A 25,565-nucleotide genomic window follows, 5' to 3' on the forward strand; every position below is an offset into this window, starting at 1 on the left:
ATACCTCAAGCTATTGAACAATCGCTATTGAAAAATAGCAGATCTACAAGCTCATAGCTCAAGCTCAGACCGAGTGCCGCGCTATGAGCTTGTATAGGTCTGCTATTTTTGAAAAAATCGTGAACATGTGGCGCAAATCTTTGAATATAATCTTTCAGAGCGAACGTTTTTAACTCAAATTGATTGTCCTTGACATGAAATATTGAGTACCACAGATATAGAAAGATAGGTATTTCCGAAAATTGTCAGGATGTAGAGGACCTTTTTTAATTTTGACGTCAGGTCTAAATGGGTTAATGCATGTGTGTGTTGCGGAGGCTGCTGTAATGGCCACCGATGGCCAATGAGAAGTATTTTTTTTTGGGGGGGGGGGGGTCTTTTGGCCTGGGCAGAGTGTCCCAGTTTGAGGGGGTGTTGGTGAGAGGAGCAGATGGTTGGGGGGGGGGGGGGGGGGGGGGGGGGGGAGACACCTTCCACCTGGCTACGGGGCGTCCTGTGGCGAGCCTGTCCGCTCTCTAGGTAAGACAACTGGGTCAGACAACTAGGACAAGACCACACACACACACACACACACACACACACACACACACACACACACACACACACACACACACACACACACACACACACACACACACACACACACACACACACACACTCACACACACACACACACACACACACACACACACACACACTCACACACACACACACACACACACACACACACACACACACACACACACACACACACACACACACGTACATGTGCACGCACACCGACAGTGGAGTAATATGGAACACGTGCACAGACACACACATACACACACGCACACACGCACAGCCTACAGGTAACCCGCTCTCACATTGTACACCTGTAGACCACACACACACACACACACACACACACACACACACACACACACACACACACACACACACACACACACACACACACACACACACACACACACACACACACACACACACACACGCATGCTGTGAACTAAACTATAGCAGGATTCATCAAAGTCTGAAATGCAGCTCAAAAACTGGACCATCTTCATTTCTGTATAGAAATCGAGATCATTATCATTTTATGAAGCATTATTATCCTGAACCCGATCTATCCAGTTCCTGGCTGTTCCCGTTTATGATGGTGTCATTGTGTGTTTTTCAGGTTTAAATGTGCTGCACCAATCAGGCGAAGCGATAGTGGTGGGTGCACTGCTGCGGCGGTAAAGTGCCTGCCCCGCCGCCCGAGGTTGTGGGTTCAAATCCACCGTGGTTGTCGAGTGTCTATAGACAGATTCAGAAACGGGGCTCATGGTCGGGGCCAACATATTTCCTGTAGGCGGAGACCACATATCTGTGGTGTAAACATCATTTTTCGACCGCGGTCGCGATCGTGGATTTCACAATAACACGCCAGACTTCCCGGTCCTTCATTGCCATCCCCAGTGCCTGCTTACTGATGCCTGCAGTGTCCCTATAGCGATGACACCAGGGAACGACAGTTTTCTACCTCTGGTCTGCTTTGAGGCAGGACTCTTCCAGGTCTTCTACTACATTGAATGGTAGAGTGACTGATGTTAGTCTGCCTCAAACTGAGATCCGCTGATCAGGTACTGCTAGAGCAGGGGTTCTCAACGTTTTTGGCCGGGGACCCCCGGAAATGCTTTGGCAATGTCTCGGGACCCCCGCCCCGCCCCCTCCCGACCCCCAATATAAATTGACTGCTACAATAACCTTAAACCATTTTGGGCGGGAACCCCTTTTGGTGTTTTAAGCATTGATATAATTTAGCTATTGAAAAATAGCAGATCTACAAGCTCATAGCGCGCCACCGAGTGGCGCGCTACGAGCTTGTAGGTCTGCTATTTTTGAAAAATCTTGAAAATAAAAATAAAATAAAAATCTTTTTTTTTTTTTTTTTTTTTTTTAAATAATTTGGGGACCCCCTAAAATAATTTGGCGACCCCCCGAGGGGTCGCGACCCACGGGTTGAGAACCCCTGTGCTAGAGGGCCGAATAATCAAGAAGAGCACTACTAGGGGGGCGCACGCTCTTTTGCGCCAGCAGCTCCCCAGGCTCTGGAAGAGCCTGTCCCTTTATATTAGATCTGCCCCGTCTATTAATGTTTTTAAGTCTCACCTTAAGACTCATCTTTTCTCCCTGGCTTTTAATCCCGCTTGAGTCCATTTAATGTGTGTTTTATCTTAGCTTTTTTGTTTGCGTATTTTAACATTTCATGCTTATATTTGCTCCCTGCATCATGTCATAATTTCTGATTGCGTTTCTTGTTTGCATTGTGTGTTCTCTTGCTTGTCTCTGTTTTTGCCACTGATCTGTACAGCTCGTTGGTCAACCTTGGTTGTTTTAAAACGTGCTTTATAAATAAAGTTTGATTTGATTTGATACGTTACTCTTTTACCTGCTTTTTACCAACACTAACTTTACAAAGATGCTCCAGAACATCGGGATGAACCTGTGTAGTTTATGGCTGACTCCAACAGTGGTGGCAACATTCAACTTTGGAGAGAAACGGAATGTCAAAAAAAAATACACCGCGGTATGGCTGAGAGCAGAGCCATATAGTAATGGTTGAGACGAAGCAGTGAAAGGTCCTGAGAGATACATTACAATTTACAATTTACAATTTAGGCATTTAGCAGACGCTCTTAATCCAGAGCGATTTACATTAAGCAAGAACAAAAAGCATGGGAATACATCACATATATAAAAAGCATTTATCAAGAAACATGCGTAAGCTAAGAACGTAACTAGAACATGTCTATATATAATGACACTATACATATATATTATACTATGCTGTACTGTTATTGTGCTGTCTACATGACATGCTATAAGTCTGTTTCAAATGCTATCTAAGTCTAAAAAGTTCTGTCTAAGGGGGTAGGGTAAGTGCTATGGGCCATAACGGGCCATAACGTCAGTCTTATACCAATACCCAATCTTTCTGTTGTATGAACACGAGGCTGCTGTACTTTATACCTCATACTAAGCATTTAAAGTACGAGGTATAAAGTACAGCAGCCTTGTGACACGGCACCGTGAAAACACAACAATGTGCGCGCGGGGAGGAATCAATTGACACGACGACTGAATTGGGGGAGAAAAATGCGGGAAAAGAAGAAGACTAAAATATTCTTTAACCCCATTTAGACCTGACATCGAACTTTTAAAAATGTCTTACTTTTTTGATCTAATTACTTTTGATGCTTTAAGTGCATTTCTAAGCCAATACCTTTCTACTTTTAATCAAGTAAAAGTGTATACCATGGACAAAGAAGTCATTTATAATACAGCCTCAAGTCAGATTAATCTAATTTAAGATTAGTCCGATGCATCAATTTAGTCGATTATAAAAAAAAGATATATATATTTTAATTACTTCGTATATATTTAAAAAATTCCTGCTTTTCAATGATTAGATGTATTCATTTCAATACATTTTCGGTATAATTGCCCATGCAGCCCCATTTAGCCCCTTTTGAAAAATGCGGGAAAAGAAGAAGAAGACTAAAACATTCTTTAACCCCATTTAGACCTGACATCGAACTTTTAAAAATGTCTTCTAAATCATGACAGTTTTCTACGTCAGTCAACATTTTCATGTCAAGGACCCCCAAGATTATATGTATTTGGCCGCCGACCCACATCTGAAAATATGTTGTTCCAGGGAACCCCCTCCCCAGAAGCAAAGATTTGAGTTAAAAACATTCGCTCTGAAAGAATATTATATTCAAAGATGTGCGCCACATTTTCACGATTTAAAAAAAATCGCAGATCTACAAGCTCATAGCGCGGCACCGAGTGCCGCGCTATGAGCTTGTAGATCTGCTATTTTCCAATAGCTAAAGTATAACATAATGCTTAAAACACCAAAAGGGGTTCCCGCCCAGGATGGGTTAAGGGAAATGTCCTCCTCCTTCGCTCTGTTGTTGTGATCGCCACCTTTTCGCCACGATATTTTTGAACACTACGACAAGCGATGACACCGTTTTAAAGTGCATTTTTTCATGACGAGCAACTATCAAAGTCGGCACAGCTGTGGCTCTTCAAAGGTTAGTGAAAAGTTAATACCGGCAGGGAGATCTGGAACACCATTGTTTAAATCACAGCATTAAAACTACTACAGTACAGACCAAAAACAACACATTTTATTCCGACCCCTCCACGAAAAGGCCTCGTTGTCCTGACCCCTTATCCATCATTTATACATAATTAGTGTGGACTTAAAAACAGTTTTTCGACTGTAGTACATTGGTAAAACAGTAGCCTTTGAGATTGCTCAAAGATTGAGATTGCTCAACTATATGAACTACAAAAATGACCAAGGTGCCATCGGTGTCAATTTTCTGACGGATTTCCATAGTGAGAACTGACTTTTTCCCCCCCGATCTTCCCAAAGTTTGCCTTCAAGTTGCATGACTATATGTAGCCTACACAAAAAAAAGCTATGTTATAAATAGCATGAATAAATTCACCCTCTCTCGCATGTTTCAGTACTTATCCACATACTGACTCACTTTCAGCCCAGAAAAAAATCCAATATAGTCAATACTGCATGTGTGTGTGTGCGTGCGTGTGTGCGTGCGTGCGTGCGTGCGTGCGTGCGTGCGTGCGTGCGTGCGTGCGTGCGTGCGTGCGTGCGTGCGTGCGTGCGTGCGTGCGTCAGTGACGAACATCTATCTCCACCAGATATGGAATGTGCTTAAGCCATCACTATGGCAACGGCATATAGCACTCAGCACTCTAACTAATTCCACAGTGTGCGCTTGTGCGAGTGCATGTGTGTTTATGTGTGTGTGTGTGTGTGTGTGTGTGTGTGTGTGTGCGATATCTCTCCGAGGAGACAAAGCTGCCTAAGAATAGTCTGAGCTGTAAATCACACCTACGAGGAAACAATATCACCGATTCATTCATTCCGTTCACGCCAGAACGCCATGCATGAGCCACTTGTTGATGACACAAGCAACACATTACTTAGAACAGCTCATTAACAATGCAATAGGCTCCGTGCACAGCAGCCATATGGGACCAGATTTGACTGAGAGCCTGCCAACGCGATCGCCATGCCATCGCGCAGCTTTTCACCAGAGGAGAAAAACTTTTATTTTGTTTTTATTTTTTCCAAAATGAGTTAATTTTAATATGTCAATTTGAAGCTATGATTCCCTGCTTTCAGAAGACATGAAAAAAAACTAAAATAAAATACAATGGCAGTCCCTCAGTCAAATTTGGTCACATATTGGAAAGAAATAGAGCACCGAAGTCTGACGTCAATATCGGTAGAGGGCGCTATAAATCCACGGGTCCATGTACTTTTTATTTGCATTGTAATCCCCATAGCGAGATTTTAGATCGCCTATAAGAACTGTGTTTGAAAAATAAACATGTCATCCAGGCCGCTTTGCTCATATGGATATGAAGAATCAACTGATTGAGAGAAAACACTATTGTTACTGCTGCTGAATTAGTTACATTTTCGAAACAGACTGTATCATATATGAGTGACTGACAAACGATCAGTCGCAAACGATAAAGAGACACCTCCCTGACAATAACACGACAGCTTGTTTATTTTTGGACCACAATGCTTACATGAAACGATTTTAAGATGAGCCCATGTTATTCTCCTTAGAGAAATGACTTCCGTGAACCAGGGGAATCGAGGGGACGAGCTTTGAACTTTGAACTTTATTGAGAGGATGGCCCCTTGAGATGCAGCATCTCGTTTTAGAGGGGGTCCTATACATACAAAATACAACATTACAGCAGTGCAAGTACACAAGTACTAAAGACACATATAGGTGCAACATGACATACAGTACAAATACACAGGACATACACATACAGGTACAGTTAGCTTGCTCCCCTTCTCCCACCCCACCCCTGACCCCCAACTCGTTTATATATGGAAATGGAGAAAAAACATGTGAGTAAGCAGTATTAGAAGCATGAACAGGTTGTTTGGAGATGTGAATGCAGGGAAGTCCTGAAGCGGCCTAGAGAGGTATAGTTGATCTGAGTGAAAGTGGAAGGTTGTTCCAGTCAGATGGAGCTTTGTAGTGGAATGAGCGAGTGACGTCAGGACTTCGGCGATCTATTGGCGCTCTAATGTTTTTTTTAAACTTTTTTTCCCTAAAGGTCCCTGCTCACAGGCACACGTTTTTTCGGATTTTTAGCTGCGTTTCTCGCTTTTCAGAAAAACGCGTCCAGTGTGCAACCACCTTAAAGGACCACTTCACCACTTTTCAACCTATTTTCATATAATAGGTCCTCACTAATAATCATGAAAAAATGGTGCAATTTTTTTCTACTCGGTCTGTGTCTCATAGGAGGGCTGTGGGCAGTTCAGAAACCGTCTTCCAGTGACATCATCGATGGGGAATACAAGCTAATAGAAACTGCAGGCTTTCTAGTCCTGAAAAGTTGCAATGCAAAAATGGAAGCCATCGTTCTCACGATAATGAAAATCTAAACATTTCTGTAAAAAAATCTTGTTTTAAAAAAAATCTGCCTAATGATGATGTCACTGGAGGACGGTTTCTATACTGCCCACAGCCGCCCTATGAGACACAGACTGAGTAGAAAGAAATCGTGCCATTTTTTCATGATTATTAGTGAGGACCTATTATATGAAGATAGGTTGAAAAGTGGTGAAGTGGTCCTTTAATAGTCCACTGGCCAGAATGTGAACCCAGGCATGTTGAGTACACCAAAGTTTTATGTTAGAAATGTTGAGTATGGGTCCCCAGCATGTAGAAAGTGCCGGATGCTAACTTGCATAATATTGAGACATTTTCATAATTGGCATAATATATGACTATAGGCCTACCATTAACAACTTATAAGGGGGGGAAAAAATCTAAATTTCATCATGCTTTAAGTAGCATGTGACGTGTCAAACTAGGGCGTTTTCATGATGCTGAATCCATTTAACCATTAGTTTTGCACAACAAAACACTCCTTGGGCTAAAAACGTCCGTTTTTAGCCCAATGAGTTGTTGTATGAGTTGTATGAGTTGTTGTATACTTGTATACAAGTACTTGTATAAATGTACAGTACTTAGATGTTTTCCAACTGTGCTTGGAAGCCCGTCTCCAAAAGCACATTCAATTCCAGGTATACCTCCACGCGTACAACGTCGTCTTGGAAGGACATAATCAGGCAGGGATGGAGGCAGCTGGCAGTTGCCTTCTGTTTGCGAGACACACACACAGCCAGCGTTTACCTCGTCAAAATGCCTGCTGTGATAAGGGCCCATTGGCAGCAGAGCACACGACACAAGGGGATTGTGGGTAATAGCGATGATAACCTAATGTGCTTCAAACACCTTTTTGTTGTTTTGCTGACTCGCTCCTTTACACACACACACACACACACACACACACACACACACACACACACACACACACACACACACACACACACACACACACACACACACACACACACACACACACACACACACACAGAGAGCTGGGAACACTCTGCTGTCTAGTGAGTGTAGTGAACTAGTGAGCCATTTGGAACATGGCCCATGTGCAGCTATATCCTCCCCAGGCAGACAGTGTGGCTTTGTAATGACAGCGCCGTCAATATGTATACACGCAAAACACACTGCGTAGGGCAACACGCTGAGGGGGGGGCAAGAAAACACACTGCGTAGGGCAACACGCTGAGGGGGGGGCAAGAAAATGTGCCAAAAGGTGCCATGAAGCCGACCCTCACAATAACGATTTTCTCCGCGGCTCCACCACGACATAAAGAGCGCCCGTTGTGTGTGTCCTCGCAAACGGCGCAAAAGTAGCCGATCTGCATGAGGAAATGCAGCGCTCTTGTCGGGAGGGCGGGGGGGGGGGGGGGGCAGCACAAATGTCGGGCAGTGTCAATACTTCAATGTAGAAATACTCTGTCACAAGTAAAAGTCTGGTAAAATAATGCATACATAGCACTCTACAGTGTATGTGCATAGTTCCATTATATAGACTAGACCTGTACGTGCCCGTCGGCCACCGGCCTGCTTGAGAACGATGCAACTTTGGAACCTAATTATACCCGTTGTCATCTTGTCATAGCACCCGTTTTAACTGTCTGTCTGTCTGTCTGTGTCCCACATGGGCCTCACTCAGACCTTTACTGCATTGCTGTATGCTTGTTGGATGAATGTTGTGTAGTGTCATGGCCGCCCCAATGCATTTCCAATGGAAGTCACATGGTTTGTAGTCCACATTTTGGACTACAAGCTGTTGTATCCCCCTCATACAACACAAATGTTGTGTCAAACCATGTGACTCCCATTGGAAATGCATTGGGGCGGCCATGACACTACACAACATTCATCCAACAAGCATACAGCAATGCAGTAAAGGTCTGAGTGAGGCCATGGAGATCTCTGTTGTATCTGCCTGTCTGCTGGCTGAGCCTCGATTGGCTGAGGCAGCTGGCTGGCAATTGCACAGGTGAGAGGATTCCCACTGAGGGGATTCCCACTGGCAGCGCCTGACCAGAGCCTTTTGTGGTGGTTCTGGAGAACCGTGGGTCCGACCGACTCGATACCGGGCACTGCACTCCCTGCGGGGGTGTGGACCGCGTGTGTCCAATGTGAAGTCGGTGGGGGCGAACGGTTGTCGAGTTACGTGCATTACAACCATACACACGCAGACACGCAGAGACGTGGCGCATTTATAGTAGGACATTTCACTGTTCATGATGACTATTGTTATGTATTTGATGAATTACCATGTTTTTTGTTCTTGCTTACTGTAAATCGCTCTGGATTAAGAGCGTCTGCTAAATGCCTAAATTGTAAATTGTAATCAAAATGCATTTGAGTAAAAGTGCAAAAGTAGGCTATTGGCATCAGAATATACCTAAAGTACCAAATGTATAAAGAGTACTCCATTTAACCAGTTCTAAAACTTATAAAAAACCTTTTGAAAATCGCAGATTTACAGTCACATCAATAGATCGACTATTTTCAAATACAAGTGTATATACCTGTACTGTAGGACTGAAGTCAGGTTAATGTATGTTTTGTAATAATAATCAAAATCTGTAAGTAACTAAAACTGAGGTGTAGTGGAGTAGAAGTAAAAGTATTGAAAATGGGAAATACAGTAGACAAATTCAAATGTAATTCTATTCAAAATGTACATTTTGAGACATGATCAGTATTTTACCTGCTAAGCCCCCGCTGAATTAGCTAACGTTTATTAGCGCCATCAATTATCACACAAGCACGCCCACCCCTTTTTTTCCCTCACTGTATATGTTTCTTTTCCCTTTTTACCTCCTTTATGATGAATTCCTGTTCTGTCCTTTGTCTATATAGAAGTGTCTATTTGTACGTCTCTAAATGTTTTTGATGAATTGAACATTGTGGACCCTATTGGAAACAAGTGTAATGCTTAATTGGGTCGTCCACTCACAGTTAACAGCCTTTGTATTGAGTTTGTGCTTGAAATGTACTGTAATTCTGCAAACTGTTAATACATTTTTCAATCAATCAATCAATCAATCAATTGTCACAAATACTCGTGCAAATATATATATCACGTACTCCAGGCTCCCAAAATTAACTCTCTCTCTCTCTCTCTCTCTCTCTCTCTCTCTCTCTCTCTCTCTCTCTCTCTCTCTCTGTTCTATGTCTAGGACAGCTTGCCTTTGTTCTTTTTTAAATTGAATCACTGAGGCAATTTCAGAACTTAATTTCAATCTCATTGTGCCAGCATAAGAATAAAAACAATGAGGCGATCTAACTCAATTGTTTGTGAAGTTTAAATAAAAGCGCCATATCCCAACACGAGATTTGAGATGTATCACAGCGAAACCTGTCGCCGAATCACACACAAAAAGTACTCAATGGTTTTTTACTTACAATTATCTATACTGCAATGTAGAACTACTATTCCCTTACAAGTAAAAGTCCTTCGTTCAAAATGTACTTTTAGTACTTTATTGAAATCAAAATGTACTTTTAGTACTTTATTGAAATCAAAATGTACTTTTGGGGGTAATCTAGGCGGTGGATATGGCTCTTGTCTTCATGTCTTTATGTAGGTAAATTGTCTTGTTCTTTGTGTTATGTCAAATGTGTGTATAATGTGTTCTGCATACTTGGCTGCTGGGTCGCAAGACAAATTTCAGTGTGAACTGACAATAAAGTACTCATATCATATCATTTTAGTACTTTATTGAATTCAAAATGTACTTTGTTGAATTCAAAATGTACTTTTAGTACTTTATTGAAATCAAATGTACTTAAAGTACTCATTATGCAGAAATGTCGCATTTCAAGTTTTCAAAAATATACAAATCTTGAGCTTGTAGATCGGCTATTTTCAAATGGCTGAAATGTATATAGGGCTGAAGTGGGTTGTTTTTTAATAATAACCAAAGCAGCTAAAGTTTTCAAATAAATGTAGTGGACTAAAAGTACAATGTGTGCCTCTGAGAGACGTAGTGGAGTAGAAGTACAAGTATTGGAAGTACAAATACCTTATAAAGTCGTACTTTTAAGTACGGTACTTAAGTAGACGTACTCGTGCAAACGTGTTACAGTTTCCACCGCTGACCGCACGCACACGGAAACCCTCGCATGCTGCTTGTCATACAAAAATAACCATCATTAGCATGTTTTTCTTCAAAGTGAGGGTGAATAATGGGTCTTCGGCACAGGCGGAGGCGGCCACGCAGGTATACCAGTTGTTGCAATCACTAAAGAAATCCTGACGCTTAAAGCCCACTGGGACCTATCTGGCATGCAGTAAGCGGAGGATACGCATTTAGCATCCATGCCGCCAAGCACTCACCGTGAAACTGAGTATGTGGACAAGGAAAAAGCAAATAATAAGCCACATTTGTTTGGGTATTTCAAGCTTCGTGATAATTCCGTCTAAATCTAATTTTAGTACTAGACGCATCAAAAACTTTTTTCACATACAAGGAGAGTATACAGTTGGGTGCCACCGATATTGTCCCTTATCATTTGACCCATTTAGGCCTGACCTCAAAATTTAAAAAAATCCTTCTAAATCCTCCAGTTTTCTGAAATAAATATTTTCACTTTTTTTCCAAAATAGCAGACCTACAAGCTCGTAGCGCGCCACTCGGTGGCGCGCTATGAGCTTGTAGATCTGCTATTTTTCAATAGCTAAATTATAACAATGTTTAAAACACCAAAAGGGGTTCCCGCCCAAAATGGGTTAACTGTCCTTTTGCGCAGATCACGCAAACCTCAGCAAAAAGAAAAGGACAATATCGATGGCCTCCAACTGTATGTGGACAAGGAACAAGCAAATAATAAGCCACATTTGTTTGGGTATTTCAAGCTTCGTGATAATTCCGTCTACATCTAATTTTAGTACTAGACGCATCAAAAACTTTTTTCACATACAAGGAGAGTATAAGGGGGTGGAATACATTAAAGGAGAATTCCATACTAAAAGGCTTTCTTACCTTTCTTTGTAGTCGTTACGTCCCCACCAAAGAGGTCCAGGTGTTATTTTGTGCAAAAGCTCCTTATTGGCTATTTCCCCTACCATAAGCCCTAAATGAATTGCATTGAATTGAATGGGAATTGAATGGGGTTATGGGGTGTTGTGCTAATTTGCTTATTTCCATCGCTCAAAATTATTATTTTTTTGTATATATCCTCTCTTCATAATGTAAATAATATCCCAAGCGGCACACTTTACTACTTATTTAGATGGAAATAAGCGAATTAGCACAACACCCCATAGCCCCATTCAATTCCCATTCAATTCAATGCAATTCATTGAGGGCTTATGGTAGGGGAAATAGCCAATAAGGAGCTTTTGCACAAAAAAACACCTGGACCTCTTTGGTGGGGACGTAACGACTACAAAGAAAGGTAAGAAAGCCTTCTAGCATGGAATTCTCCTTTAAGTCCAAAACACATCATATGTGTGTATAGAATCGTCACATAGGAGCTACACACAATGTATTTGTTATGAAAGTCAGTTTAGCAGCAGTGTTGTTTTCGTCAACTAAAACTAAGACGAAAAATGTTCGTCGACTGCCTTTTTCCACTGACGAAAACTGAATGGAAAGTTGGAAACTACATGAAAAACTAAGCTATGATGACTTACTAAAATAGACTAAAATGTTAGGAAGGGACTATAGTGGACAAGAGCTCCAGTATAAGTCATTTTACACTAGGTTGCATGCTGAAAATAGCAGATCTACAAGCTCGCAACACGTTGTGAGCTTGTAGATCGGCTATTTTCAGCAAGTGATGCCGTCATTACGACGGCATCAAGGCCCCCCTACACATTTTGTTAAAACTAAATCAACTGAATTTTTTTTTACTTGGCAGCACAAGCTTCTCTATATATTTTTTGAAAATATTTTGAAATAATAATTTAAAAATAAATATATAGGAAACATAAAAAACGGTGACATAATGGGTCTGTGACCAAAAGGTGGGTCCAGATCCAGACCCATTGTCTGGAAAAATCCCACAAAACAAACCAGAAGAACGGTACCAGAACCCCACCGCACTGACCTCAGGGCAACTGGAGTCTCTGGCGAGGCCGCTCTCGCTGTCTCCCTCCGAGAAGGACCCCGAGTCGTCGCTGGAGTTGGCCCCGTTGGGCCCGTCGTATCCGCGCTGCTCGCACTTGACCTTGGCGCGACCCTGAGAGAAGACGAGCTCCGACGAGGCCTTCCGCTGGTCGCCTCCCCCCGCGAGGTCGAACGGCGGCGGGGGCAGGCTGGAGGACGGCGAGCTGTCCTCCAGGTAGGAGAAGGACGAGCAGGAGCTGGACGTGCGTGTCCTGCTGCTCATGGGCTCCAGCAGCAGGGAGGAGGAGGAGGGGGGAGGAGGAGGAGGAGGAGGAGGAGGAGGAGGGGAGCAGCGGGCTGACATCTTGATGGTGGGCACGGTGGTGGGGAGGGAGGACAGGAGGGAGGAGGCGGGAGACGGCGACGACGACAGCGAGAGAAAGCTCTGACCGCCGCCGGCGAGGAGAAGAGGACCTTTCTGGACATCCGGAGGAGGAGGAGGAGGAGGGTCCCGTTCCGGAAGAAACCTCCGCTCGGCGTAGCCGCCGCGTTGCTGCTGCTGTTCGCCGGCCACCGCTGAGGAGAAAATGACGCTGCTTCGGCGGTCCAGGAGCTCCGCCTCCTGCTTATGGGAGAAGCCGTCGCAGGAGGAGGAGGAGGAGGAGGCGGTGATGTGCGCGAGGGGAGGCGATGGCTCCCCCTTGCGGTGGTGGTGGTGATGGTGGCGGTCCCTGTGGCCCTGAGACACCGCGTCCCTCTCGCGGACCATTCCCCTGTAGTGGCTCAGGGAGAGTCTGTCGGTGAGCAGCTGCTGGATGGTGGAGCCGCAGGGCGCCACCAGGTCCAGGCCGCCCCGCTGGAGGTAGGAGCGCAGGCAGGAGGAAGGCCCGCCGCCCCCCGGGGAGTGCTGGCCGCCCCCCGCCCCCGCCGCCGCCACCGGGCCCACCCCCTCCCCTTCCTCCACCTCCAGTTCCATCTCCAGGACCTCCTCCTCGGCGGCGGAGGAGGAGCACAGCTCCGGCGGACAGCCCCGATCGTCCATCCTGTCGTCCTCCCCGTCCTCCTCCTCGTAGCCGAAGGGCTCCTCTTTGATCCGGGAGGGGGTGAGGGGGAGGAGGGGGGGGAGCGCGGCGCGCGGACCGCCACCGCGGTGGTGGTGGTGGTGGTGGTGGTGCCGGCGGCGGCGTCCGGCGTCCGGGAGCCGCGGGCTGCGCGGGCGGGGGGGGCTGGCCGAGAGGTCACGGTGGTTTTCGCCATTGTGCTTCATCGTGTGTCCGTCGAGCTGATACTGATACTTCCTGTACTTGGGACACCGTAACCCCGCCGCTCCCGGCTCCTCCTCCTCCTCCTCCTCCTCCGACTGAAACTCCTCCCCCTCTCCGTCGGGCACGTCCATCATGGACGAGACGCCGAGGTCGTCGCCGTCGTCGGCACGGCCGCTGTCGTCGTTCTGCTGCAGCTGCGCCTGCAGGAAGCGGAAGCACGAGTCCTCCAGGTTGTGCACGCCCAGGAAGTCGGCGCACAGGATGACCTCGCGGATGTTCTGCCGCGACAGCACCAGCTTGGCCGTGTAGGCGAACTGCAGCAGCGGGGCAAAGCCTTCGGCCGTTACCTGCAGGGGGGAGGGGGGGGGGGGGGGAGACGATTCCACACGCGTTAGATGGAGAAAAAGGGTCAGTTTGTGGGAAACAGTGTTGTTTTCGTCGACTACAACTATGACGAAAAATGTTCGTCGACAACCTTTTTTCACTGACGAAAACTAAATGGAAACTACATGAAAACTTAGCTACGATGACTAAAACTAAGGCTAAATATACTTACAGTTTTGAAATAAAAACTAGACTAAAATGTTAGGAAGGGACTAGTGGACAAGAGATCCAGTATAAGTCATTTTACACTTGGGCGACGCCTTGTGAGCTTGTAGGCTATTTTCAGAAAGTGTAAAATCAGCCATTACGACATTTTAGTCGACTAAATCAACTGTAGATTTAGTCGACTAAAATCGCATGACATCTAGTCGACTAAAACTAGACTAACGATACATTCCAGGTGGCTCAAATGTGACTGAAACTAAATGAAAACTATTCAAAAGACTATGACTAAAACTAAAATCTAAATTTGCTGCCAAAAACAACACTGGTGGGAAAAGGCACTCAGATGTTTTTACTTGTGTAAAAAGTATCAACACTGCAATTAGTCCGTGAGCCAGGGGGGTTGGTCTGTACCATCTGGCTGAATAAGGCTCATAGTGATTTTTGTGAAGGTATACATGTCTAGAGTTAGAAAATATGTGATAGCATTGCACCCGTGGTAGCTTTATGAGTGCTATCATGCATTTTATTTTATAACACTAGGCGAAAATTGCATGGATCAATATGAAAAGAAAAATAGTAATACACCCCCCAAAAATGATAGAAAAGGTTTTTCCAATTGGTTCTGGTACCTCTAGGCATGCTTAAGAATATACTGAAAATATAGGAAAATATATGTTCTGGAAAGGCGTCATTTTCAAGATGGCGTCCAATATGGCTGCCAGGAGCTTAACATGGCTATAACTAATACTAATTCATCATTATTTGGGGGTTTAGGACTAAAGGAATGTGGCTGAATCAGTGAAAGTGATCAGTTAATTATAGGGATGTGCCGATGAGACATTTTGGCCGATATCGATATCCGATATAATTAATTGCTGTTATGGCCGATAACCAATATTACCAATGTCGATCATTTTGTCCATTCTGAAAAATCCATGTAACAGGGTGTCTGCACTGCAGGCTTAGGCAAGTCACATCTAACTTAAATACCTTTATAATATTGTGAGCTTGTAGATCTGTTCAAACTATTACTTTGGGCTTGTTTATCTGTAAAGACAGACCGATTCATTAATTTCATTTCATTTTTTTCATTTTTTTATTTATTCCAAACATGTTAAAATATAAATGAGAAAAGACAAAGGAAATAAACGTCCAAAAATAATAATAATAATGATCTTTCATAATCCTTAACTTATGTTTATGTTCGAAAGTCGGGCAGATACTGGCACTGAGGAGGATATTGGAAGGGGTATGGGAGCGCAACCTGTCAGCGGTGATCACATTCATTGACTTCCAAAAGGCTTTCGACACCATCCACCGGGGGAAACTCATGAGTATTCTACATGCCTACGGAGTTCCAGAAAAGTTGGTCCAGATGATAGAGTCAAGCTACAGCCAGACTCGAGCCAAGGTCCAAGTTCGGCCTCAAGCTCAATACCAAGAAAACAAAGGTAATGACAGTCAACACAGAGGACAAAACCATTGCCACTGCAGACGGGACAGTGCTCGAGCGAGTCGAGGACTTCAAGTACCTCGGGGCCTGGACTGCCTCAACTGAAAAGGATCTGAAGGTTCGGAGAGCACTTGCCTGGAAAGCCTTGCACAGGATGAGGAGAGTGTGGAAATCAGACATGGGAGAAGACCTTAAGAGGCGGCTGTTCATAGATACTGTCGAGACATGGACCCTCACAGTACAACAGGAAAAATCCCTGGATGGAGTCTACACAAGAATGCTACGAATGGCACTAGGTGTCACATCAGAAATGTGGACCTCTTCTATGGGGACCTACCACGGGTCACGGACAAAGTCAGAGAGAGAAGGATGAGGCTGGCAGGGCACTGCGTCAGGTACCCAGAACTTGAGGCAAGTAAATTGACTATGGGAGCCAAACCCAGGGCAAAGCCAAGGGGGGGAAAGAAGCGTACCACCTATGTAGACATGCTGCGGCGCGACAGCTTTGCTAACAACACTGCAGAGCTCAATAACCTGATGTTGGATAGGACATTGTGGAGGGCAGCGATCCAGGAATCCTGAGTTGGTGTTGGCTAGACCTCACTCTCGCAGTTACTATGTTCGAAAAAGGAGTAGGGAAAAGTTTATTGAAAAACGTAATCGGTCTGATTAATCAAACCGATGCCGATTAATCTAAAAACAACTCAAATCGTCCGATACCGATGTGTTTGCCGATTAATCTCCCATCACTAGTTAATTATGTATTGCCAAATCCAAAATGGTGTCCATACCACACCCAAAGTGATGTTCTATTGTACTGCATTATGTAAAAACAATACAATTACAAAATGAACAGAATAACTGTCACATAAAATCAATTTCTTATAAGTAGGTCAATCTTATGTGCTAAAGGTCAGGTCAATGTCTGTCTCATAAGCAGGTGTGTCCAAGCATGCAGCAGATACAGTATGGTCACTGGTTGACATGCACAGTATTCACCTTACCATTGATATGCAGCTGTTTGTTGTTGTAACCTACAGCAGGGGTATTCAACTAGATTGAACTGTAGAATGATGGTGTGTGGGGGGCCGCACAGCGTGCACGCTTTACTGAAAATGTGGGGGTTCTCAAAATGCATTTGTGCTCAAACACAAAGATGTATACATTTGTGCACAGTAATGAGCAGGATAATATGACTATACAGCTATATGTTACCATAGAATAGATGTAGACCTATTTGACAGTGCATAAACATAATTGCCATGACATTAACGACCTTCAATGGGACAGTCCTGTGCAACCTCATATCCATGTGCAAAGGCAAGATCAGAGCACAAAATACTTTGCTGGCAGGGAACTTCCCAGACTACCCTGATGTGCTGGGTGAGTTGGGTGTCACAATGTAACAATCTGTTGCTGCTGTTGTACCACGACAGTTGTACTCATATACAAGTGGAATGTGGCAGACCACCAAGCTCAATTTGAAAGTTCAGGTGATGTCACACAATTTGGATGGGAGATCCACACTTTGCTAAGGGTGACCTGACACCTGATGAGATGTTGAAGCTACAAATGAGAAGTGATGTTGATAATAAAGAGGATATACTTTTGACAATGAGGTAGATCAGGATTTGGGTAAGATATTGCTGCCAATCAGGAGGGCTAGGGGGATGTGGTAGGTTGATTTTATGTTCCTGATTATGAGTTGAAGCTTACAGATATTGAATGTAGTTGCAAAAGATGGGTTTGGGTACAAGTGGAGTAGAACTAGGCTGAGCTCACACCTTTAATGCAATGCAATGCAATGCAATGCAGGGGGAGGGGCGCAGTCGAAACGCCCCTCCCCCTCACACAACAGCCTGAGGCCTAAAAGTACAGACAACTGTAAATACTCAGTCCAAAATGGTACAGTACTTGAATAACTGACTGTACTTAGTTAGTTTCCACCATTGAGAAGGGCGACGGCGGGGTGGTGAGCCGTGTTGTTTTCGTCGACTAATGCTAAGACGAAAAATGTCCGTCGACTACCTTTTTCCACTGACGAAAACGAAATGGAAACTAAATGAAAACTAAGCTATGGTGACTAAAAGTATAAGACTAAATATATTGACAATTTCGTCAACAAATAGAAACTAGACTAAAATGTTAGGAAGGGACTAGTGGACAAGAGATCCAGTATAATTAAAAGACAAGTCATTTTACACTTGGTTTCATGCTGAAAATAGCCAATCCGCCAATCATGATCGAGCGAGGGCGGGCCTTGGTGTGTGTGCTGTTGGCGATGATTTGAGCTTGTAGATCTGCTATTTTGGGGGAAAATCTTGAAAATGAGTGCAAATCTTTGAATACCGTATATATTCTTTCAGAGCGAACGTTTTTTAACTCAAATCTTTGCTTCTGGGGGGGGGGGGGGGGGGTCCCTGGAACTACATATTTTCAGATGGGGGGCGGCGGCCAAATACAGATAATTTTGTGGGTCCTAGACATGAACATGTTTGAGAACGACTGACGTAGAAACATGAGGTTTTTCAGCAACCTGTCAGGATTTAGAAGACATTTGTAGAATCGTCCTCAGGTCTAAATGTGTTAAGGTGCACAATTCGTAAAGAAAAAAATTAAATAAAAATACAGTTTCCACAATGAAGTACTGTATATATCGGCATAGGCCGGTGCCTCAAATATTTTCTGGTTGAATCCATGTTCGAATTGAAGCTTTTGGGTGTATGTGTGTGCGAGTGTGTGTGTGTGTGTGTGTGTGTGTGTGTGTGTGTGTGTGTGTGTGTGTGTGTGTGTGTGTGTGTGTGTGTGTGTGTGTGTGTGTGTGTGTGTGTGTGTGTGTGGGGGGGGGGGGGGGGGGGGACAGATGACAGATGGCTGAAGCGGAGATGACACCATCTCTCCTCCACCAATGTGTTATTGTACAAGTCAGTCAGTGCTGTATCCACACACACACACACACACACACACACACACACACACACACACACACACACACACACACACACACACACACACACACACACACACACACACACACACACACACACACACACACACACAGTATCCATGTTCTCCTGTCGTCCTCATCTCTGTCTCCATCTTCTCCCTTTGCTCAGATCCCCATGGCTCAGCGCACCCCCACCCATACCATCACCACCCCCCCCCCCCCCCCCCTCCCTCACACGTGCGTACTCTCTGTTTCTCTCTGTTTTTTAACGCCAGCTAGGCAGGTGTGTGTGTGTGTGTGTGTGTGTGTGTGTGTGTGTGTGTGTGTGTGTGTGTGTGTGTGTGTGTGTGTGTGTGTGTGTGTGTGTGTGTGCGTGCGCGTGCATGCTCATATGTGTCTGCCAACGTGTGTGTGTGTGTGTGTGTGTGTGTGTGTGTGCGTGTGTGTGCGCGTGCGTGTGTGCACGTACAAGTATGCGTGTATGCAGTGTGTACGAGCACATGTGCATCTCCACATGCGCGTCTTGTGCAATCGGTGTGCACGTGCGCAGCAGCGGCGGGTGGGGGCTGGCGCTCGTGAAGGAGTGTGTGGGGTGTAGGTGGGCTGGCACTCGTGAAGGAGTGTGTGGGGTGTAGGTGGGCTGGCGCTCGTGAAGGAGTGTGTGGGGTGTAGTGGGGCAGGCGCTCGTGAAGGAGTGTGTGGGGTGTAGTGGGGGCTGGCGCTCGTGAAGGAGTGTGTGGGGTGTAGTGGGGCTGGCGCTCGTGAAGGAGTGTGTGGGGTGTAGTGGGGGCTGGCGCTCGTGAAGGAGTGTGTGGGGTGTAGTGGGGCTGGCGCTCGTGAAGGAGTGTGTGGGGTGTAGGTGGGGGCTGGCGCTCGTGAAGGAGTGTGTGGGGTGTAGTGGGGGCTGGCGCTTGTGAAGGAGTGTGTGGGGTGCAGTGGGGCTCTAACAGAGGAGTGTGTGGGGTGTAGTGGGGGCTGGCGCTTGTGAAGGAGTGTGTGGGGTGCAGTGGGGCTCTAACAGAGGAGTGTGTGGGGTGTAGTGGGGCTCTAACAGAGGAGTGTGTGGGGTGTAGTGGGGCTCTAACAGAGGAGTGCATGGGGTGTAGTGGGGCTCTAACAGAGGAGTGTGTGGGGTGCAGTGGGGCTCTAACAGAGGAGTGTGTGGGGTTTAGTGGGGCTCTAACAGAGGAGTGTGTGGGGTGTAGTGGGGCTCTAACAGAGGAGTGTGTGGGGTGTAGTGGGGCTCTAACAGAGGAGTGCATGGGGTGTAGTGGGGCTCTAACAGAGGAGTGTGTGGGGTGTAGTGGGGCTCTAACAGAGGAGTGTGTGGGGTGTAGTGGGGCTCTAACAGAGGAGTGTGTGGGGCTTAGTGGGGCTCTAACAGAGGAGTGTGTGGGGTGTAGTGGGGCTCTAACAGAGGAGTGTGTGGGGTACAGTGGAGCGCTATAACACGGCATGCAGGAGAGTTTGACTCGTGAAGCGGCCGAGGCGCTTTGCTGGCGATTACTGAACGAGGCGAAGTCAAAGAGACATTATTAATCAACGTGACAGATCTGGGCCATTATTATGCTAATGTCAGCCAGCTGGGATCACCCGCGCCGCTCTCGCAGACGCCCGACGTACGTACGGAGGCAGAAGAAGCAACAAAACCCAGGGACTTACGACAACAACGCTGTGAACATTCACACACCCGGACGTGTTCTCGGGGACGAGACGAGGCAGGCAGACAGACATGCCGTGTTTCTGGGGCAACTATACGCGGGTGCAACAGTTAACCCATTCAGGGCGGGAACCCCTTTTTGGGTGTTTGAAGCATGGTGTTATACTTTAGCTAATGAAAAATAGCAGATCTCTCGCAGACGCCCGACGTACGTACGGAGGCAGAAGAAGCAACAAAACCCAGGGACTTACGACAACAACGCTGTGAACATTCACACACCCGGACGTGTTCTCGGGGACGAGACGAGGCAGGCAGACAGACATGCCGTGTTTCTGGGGCAACTATACGCGGGTGCAACAGTTAACCCATTCAGGGCGGGAACCCCTTTTTGGGTGTTTGAAGCATGGTGTTATACTTTAGCTAATGAAAAATAGCAGATCTACAAGCTCATAGCTTGTAGGTCTGCTATTTTTGAAAAATGTGGCGCAAGTCTTTGAATGTGTATTCTTTCAGAGCGAACAACATATTTTCAGATGGGGGTCGGCGGCCAAATGCAGATATTTTTTGGGGTCCTAGACATGAAAATGTTTGAGAACGACTGACATAGAGATATTTTCAGAAAACTGTCAGGATTTGGAAGGCATTTGTATAGAATCCTCCTCAGGTCGAAATGGGTTATTGGGACTAATCGATTTGATCAATAATTATGAATAATAATTCTCCATAAGCCTGCGGACGTTTCACTTCCGTTTTTATTTATTTTTGTAAAAAAAAAAAGTATCGCACCCGAAACCGGATCAGTGCATGAGCGCGTATTTCTGATCGCCAAAGGGCGATCTCGGTGCCGAGGGCGTTTTTTGGACCAGAAGTTAACTTGGTGTTACAAATGGGGGGGGGGGGGGGGGGGGGGGACAGTACTTTACCGTGTATGACTCATTCAGTTAACTCAAACACACCCTCAGGCAATGCACAGCAGCTGCCGAGGTGCATGCTGTGGGGAGCCTCTATTGATTATCGTTGTACAGTGATTCTCACTGAGAATGGGAATATATATAGGAAACCTCATAACTCATTTTTGAGGTTTAAAAAAAAAGGCATAAATCAGTGCTATCACACTACACCCTGTTTCGAAAATATTGAACCAATGGAAAGTAGTAAAAAGTGCTTTGGACAAAACCTCTTAACTCCATTGGACCCTCAAACTGTCTGCTAAAGCAACTAACTCCACCACCTCTCCCCCTCTCATGGAAGTGAATTAACAATATACAAAGTTACAACACCAACTTTGATGAGGCTGCATTGCTTTGTTTTAAAAAAATATATAAGGATTTCTTAATTTCCTGAAGAATTTATATTTTACATATTACATTATTATGGAGTTATGAGGTTTCCTCCCGACAGCAGAGATATATAATACAGTACAGTTGGGTGCCACCGATATTGCCCCTTATCATTTGACCCATTTAGGCCTGACCTCAAAACTTTTAAAAATCCTTCTAAATCCTGAAAAAATCCTTCTAAATTTTCACGATTTAAAAAAAATAGCAGACCTACAAGCTCGTAGCGTGCCACTCGGTGGCGCGCTATGAGCTTGTAGATCTGCTATTTTTCAATAGCTAAATTATAACATAATGTTTAAAACACCAAAAGGGGTTCCCGCCCAAAATGGGTTAACTGTCCTTTTGCGCAGATCACGCAAACCTCAGCAAAAAGAAAAGGACAATATCGATGGCCTCCAACTGTATGTACGTGAATCCTACAGTATATGGAGAGCGCTGATGCATCCAAACAATGCTCCCAACAACTGTGCATGCTGTTTTCACCACCAGCGCCCGAGTCTATTGCTTCAATAGACCAGGGGTTCTCAACCCGTGGGTCGCGACCCATCGGGGGGTCGCCAAATTAGTTTGGGGGGGTCCCCAAATAATTTTCAATTCTTTTTTTTTTGCAACTGAATGGCTGGAAAATGGAAATTAAGAGTTTACATATAGTACACATAGTACAGTAACATGCATACACCTTCCCTAATGATTATATCTGGTTTCAGTATTTATTTATGGTTTATTGTCTCTATTATTAAGGTTATTGTAGCAGTCAATTTAAATTGGAGGTCGGGAGGGGGCGGGGCGGGGTGGGGGTCCCGAGACGTTGCCAAAGCATTTCCGGGGGTCCCCGGCCAAAAACGTTGAGAACCCCTGCAATAGACTGTGTGTGTTTATGTGCGACAGAAAGGGCGGGAAGAGAGAGAGAGAGAGAGAGAGAGAGAGAGAGAGAGAGAGAGAGAGAGAGTGAAAGAGGATACTTGAGGGGAAACTTCAATCAATTTATTTTCTCTTTGTTTTGATTTGATTTTGATTCGTTAGTCGTCAAGGTTAAAAGAAAAACACATTTGACATGCTTCTCACAGAAATGTCATGGATAAATACACAATAAAGTCAGTGACTAGTTTCCATTGTACTTAAATCCCTTTGTTGTGATGTTGGGAGTATCAATAGTATAGTGTGGCGAAAAAAAGTACCCAGTCTTTTGTATAAGTCTGTGCAGAATACACAAGACGAGACACACAAGACAGTTTTTGACGTCACAAAATCACGATGTCAAAACTCAAAACGCCATGTCATTGTTTTTCTATAAGAGGCCCACATGGAATGAATAGCTTTCTAAATGTGTTTTATTGTGGATTTATATATCATTGCTGTCCGGAGGAAACCTCATAACTCCATTTTTGAGATCTTTGAATTTTTTTCTCCATAAATCAGTGCTATTGAACACCCTGTACGTCTGTGTGTTTTTTTCCCGAAAATATTGAACCAATGGAAAGTAGTAAAAAAACGCATTGGACAAAACCTCTTAACTCCATTGGACCCTCAAACTGTCTGCTAAAACAGCTAACTCCACCACCTCTCTCCTTCTCATGCAAGTAATTGACAAAATCTAATGTCACAACACCAACTTTGATGAGGCAGTATTGCATCGTCTAAAAAAAATACAAGGTTTTATTAATTTCCTTAAAAATGTATATTGTTCATTTCCTGAAAAATGAACATTTTGGAGTTATGAGGTTTTCTCCGGACAGCAGAGATATGTACTGTATGTTGCATAATAATTATGTTGTTTGTTCTGGTATGTGTTGTTTTATATGGCTGCTATCTTGGCCAGGTCGGATTTGTGATCTCTCAATGAGACTTCCTGGTAAAATACAAACACATTGGCCTGGGCCTGGCTGGCTGAGCGGTAAAGGCACCTATAATCCAGCCTGTTGGCGTGTCGTGGGTTCGAGTCCCGAGCCTGTCTGCCTTTGCCGCATGTCTTCCCACCAAACCAAGCTACGATGACTAAAACCAAGACTGATACTTTCGTCAACAAGTAAAAACTAGACAGTTCAGGAGAGACCAGTGGAAAAAAGACAAGTCATTTTAAACTTGGTTGCATGCTGAAAGTGGCAGATCTGCAAGCTCACGGCGCGCCGTGAGCTTGCAGATCTGCCACTTTCAGCATGCAACCAAGTTTAAAATCAGACACCACCAAGGCCCGCCAAAATGCATTTTAGTCGACCAAATCAACTGCAGATTTAGTCGGCTAAAATCTTATGGCATTTAGTCGACTAAAACTAGACCAACACTAAAAACATTTCAGACGACCAAAATGACGACTCACACTAGATTAATTGCATTCAAAAGACTAGCGGCTATAAAAACCACATCAAGTGTTGATTTCGTCGACAAAAACTAAGACGAAAAATGTTCGTCGACTACCTTTTTTCACTGGCGAAAACTAAATGGAAACTAAATTAACCTAATCTATGATGACTAAGACTACGACTAAATATACTGACAATTTCGGCAACTAAAATGTTATGAAGGGACTAGTGGACAAGAGTCACTTGGTTGCATGCTGAAAATGCAACCTATTTTCAGCAAGTGTAAAATCCAGTCATTACGATGGCATCAAGGCCCGCCAAAATACATTTTAGTCGACAAAATCAACTGTAGATTTAATCGACTAAAATCTTATGATATTTAGTCGACTAAAACTAGACTAAGTTAACACTAAGACTGATGTCGGCGGCGTCAGCGCCACGTCATCTCACCTTGTCCGGCAGGCTGATGACGGGCTCCGCCTCCCCCACGCCGCCGACGCTGGCCCCGCCCCCGCCGTGGCCCAGCAGCGCCTGCAGGAAGTAGCGGCTGCTGGCGGCGAGCACGGCGCGGTGCGCGCGCACCTCGCGGCCCTCCACCAGCACGGTGAGGTCGCACAGGATGCCGCGCTGCCGCTGCTCCTCCAGGCTCAGCAGCACGTTGGCGCAGTGCACCTTGGACTCGTACACGTACATGGGCGGGGCCGGGGGCGGGGCCGGCGCTGGTGATGATGATGGCGATGATGATGACGGTGCCGCCCCCGATGCCGCGTCGACTCCTTCGACTCCTCCTCCTCCTCCTCCTCCGCAGGCGCCGCCGCCGCCGGCGTGCTCCTCGCCTGCCGACATCCCTCCCGCTTGCACCCTGAGAGGGGGGGGGGAGGCGGGGGAGAGAGAGAGAGATATCAGAATCAACTTTAGGAAAAAAAGAGAAAGGGTCTGGACTCTGGAGTGCTTGGATGTCCCAAAAGTGTGGTGTGCTGTGTGTGCGTGTGTAAGGTAAATGGTGCATTTATATAGCGCCTTTATCCAAGGCGCTTTACATAGATTGTGCATTACATTCACCCATTCACACACACATTCATACACCGATTGCAGCGGAAGCCATGCAAGGTACCAACCAGCACATCGGGAGCAATTTGGGGTTCAGTGTTTTGCCCAAGGACACTTCGACATGTAGACAGGAGGAGCCGGGATTCGAACCGCCGACCCATGGATCATTGGACGACCTGCTCTACCTCCTGAGCCACAGCCGCCCTCAGCCGACCTATGGGGGAGAAGGACAGCTTGCCCCGTCCCCTCGCTGCTAACGTGCCTGTTGGACAAGGACGGGTTGGGGAGGGACTTGTCGAAGCAGGGCTAATGTGGTACACACAAAGCTGGGCATAGGTGGGGCTCAGCGCCCCTCAGAAATAGCAATAGTGTCAGATCCACAAGCTCGAAACGTGCCGCTTCGCGCCGCGTTTCGAGCTTGCAGACCTGCCACTTTTGATGC

The 25,565-nt window shown here is 45.5% G+C and overlaps 1 protein-coding gene across 1 annotated transcript in view; it reads right to left on the reverse strand.

The window, feature by feature from the left end:
- Positions 1-24,919, reverse strand: part of LOC306942644 (transcription regulator protein BACH2-like) — a gene marked incomplete at both ends in the record, with an annotated part of 35,884 nt that extends 10,965 nt beyond the window's left edge. Inside the window, 3 exons of the mRNA XM_079528652.1 lie at positions 12,561-12,834; positions 12,922-14,171; positions 24,524-24,919. Coding sequence (XP_079384778.1) covers positions 12,561-12,834; positions 12,922-14,171; positions 24,524-24,919 — 1,920 coding nt within the window. The remainder of the gene's footprint in view (positions 1-12,560; positions 12,835-12,921; positions 14,172-24,523) is intronic.
- Between the last annotated feature and the right edge of the window lie 646 nt (positions 24,920-25,565).

The sequence above is a fragment of the Electrona antarctica genome, assembly GCF_951216825.1.
Source record: "Electrona antarctica genome assembly, chromosome: 18".
Lineage (NCBI taxonomy): Eukaryota > Metazoa > Chordata > Actinopteri > Myctophiformes > Myctophidae > Electrona > Electrona antarctica.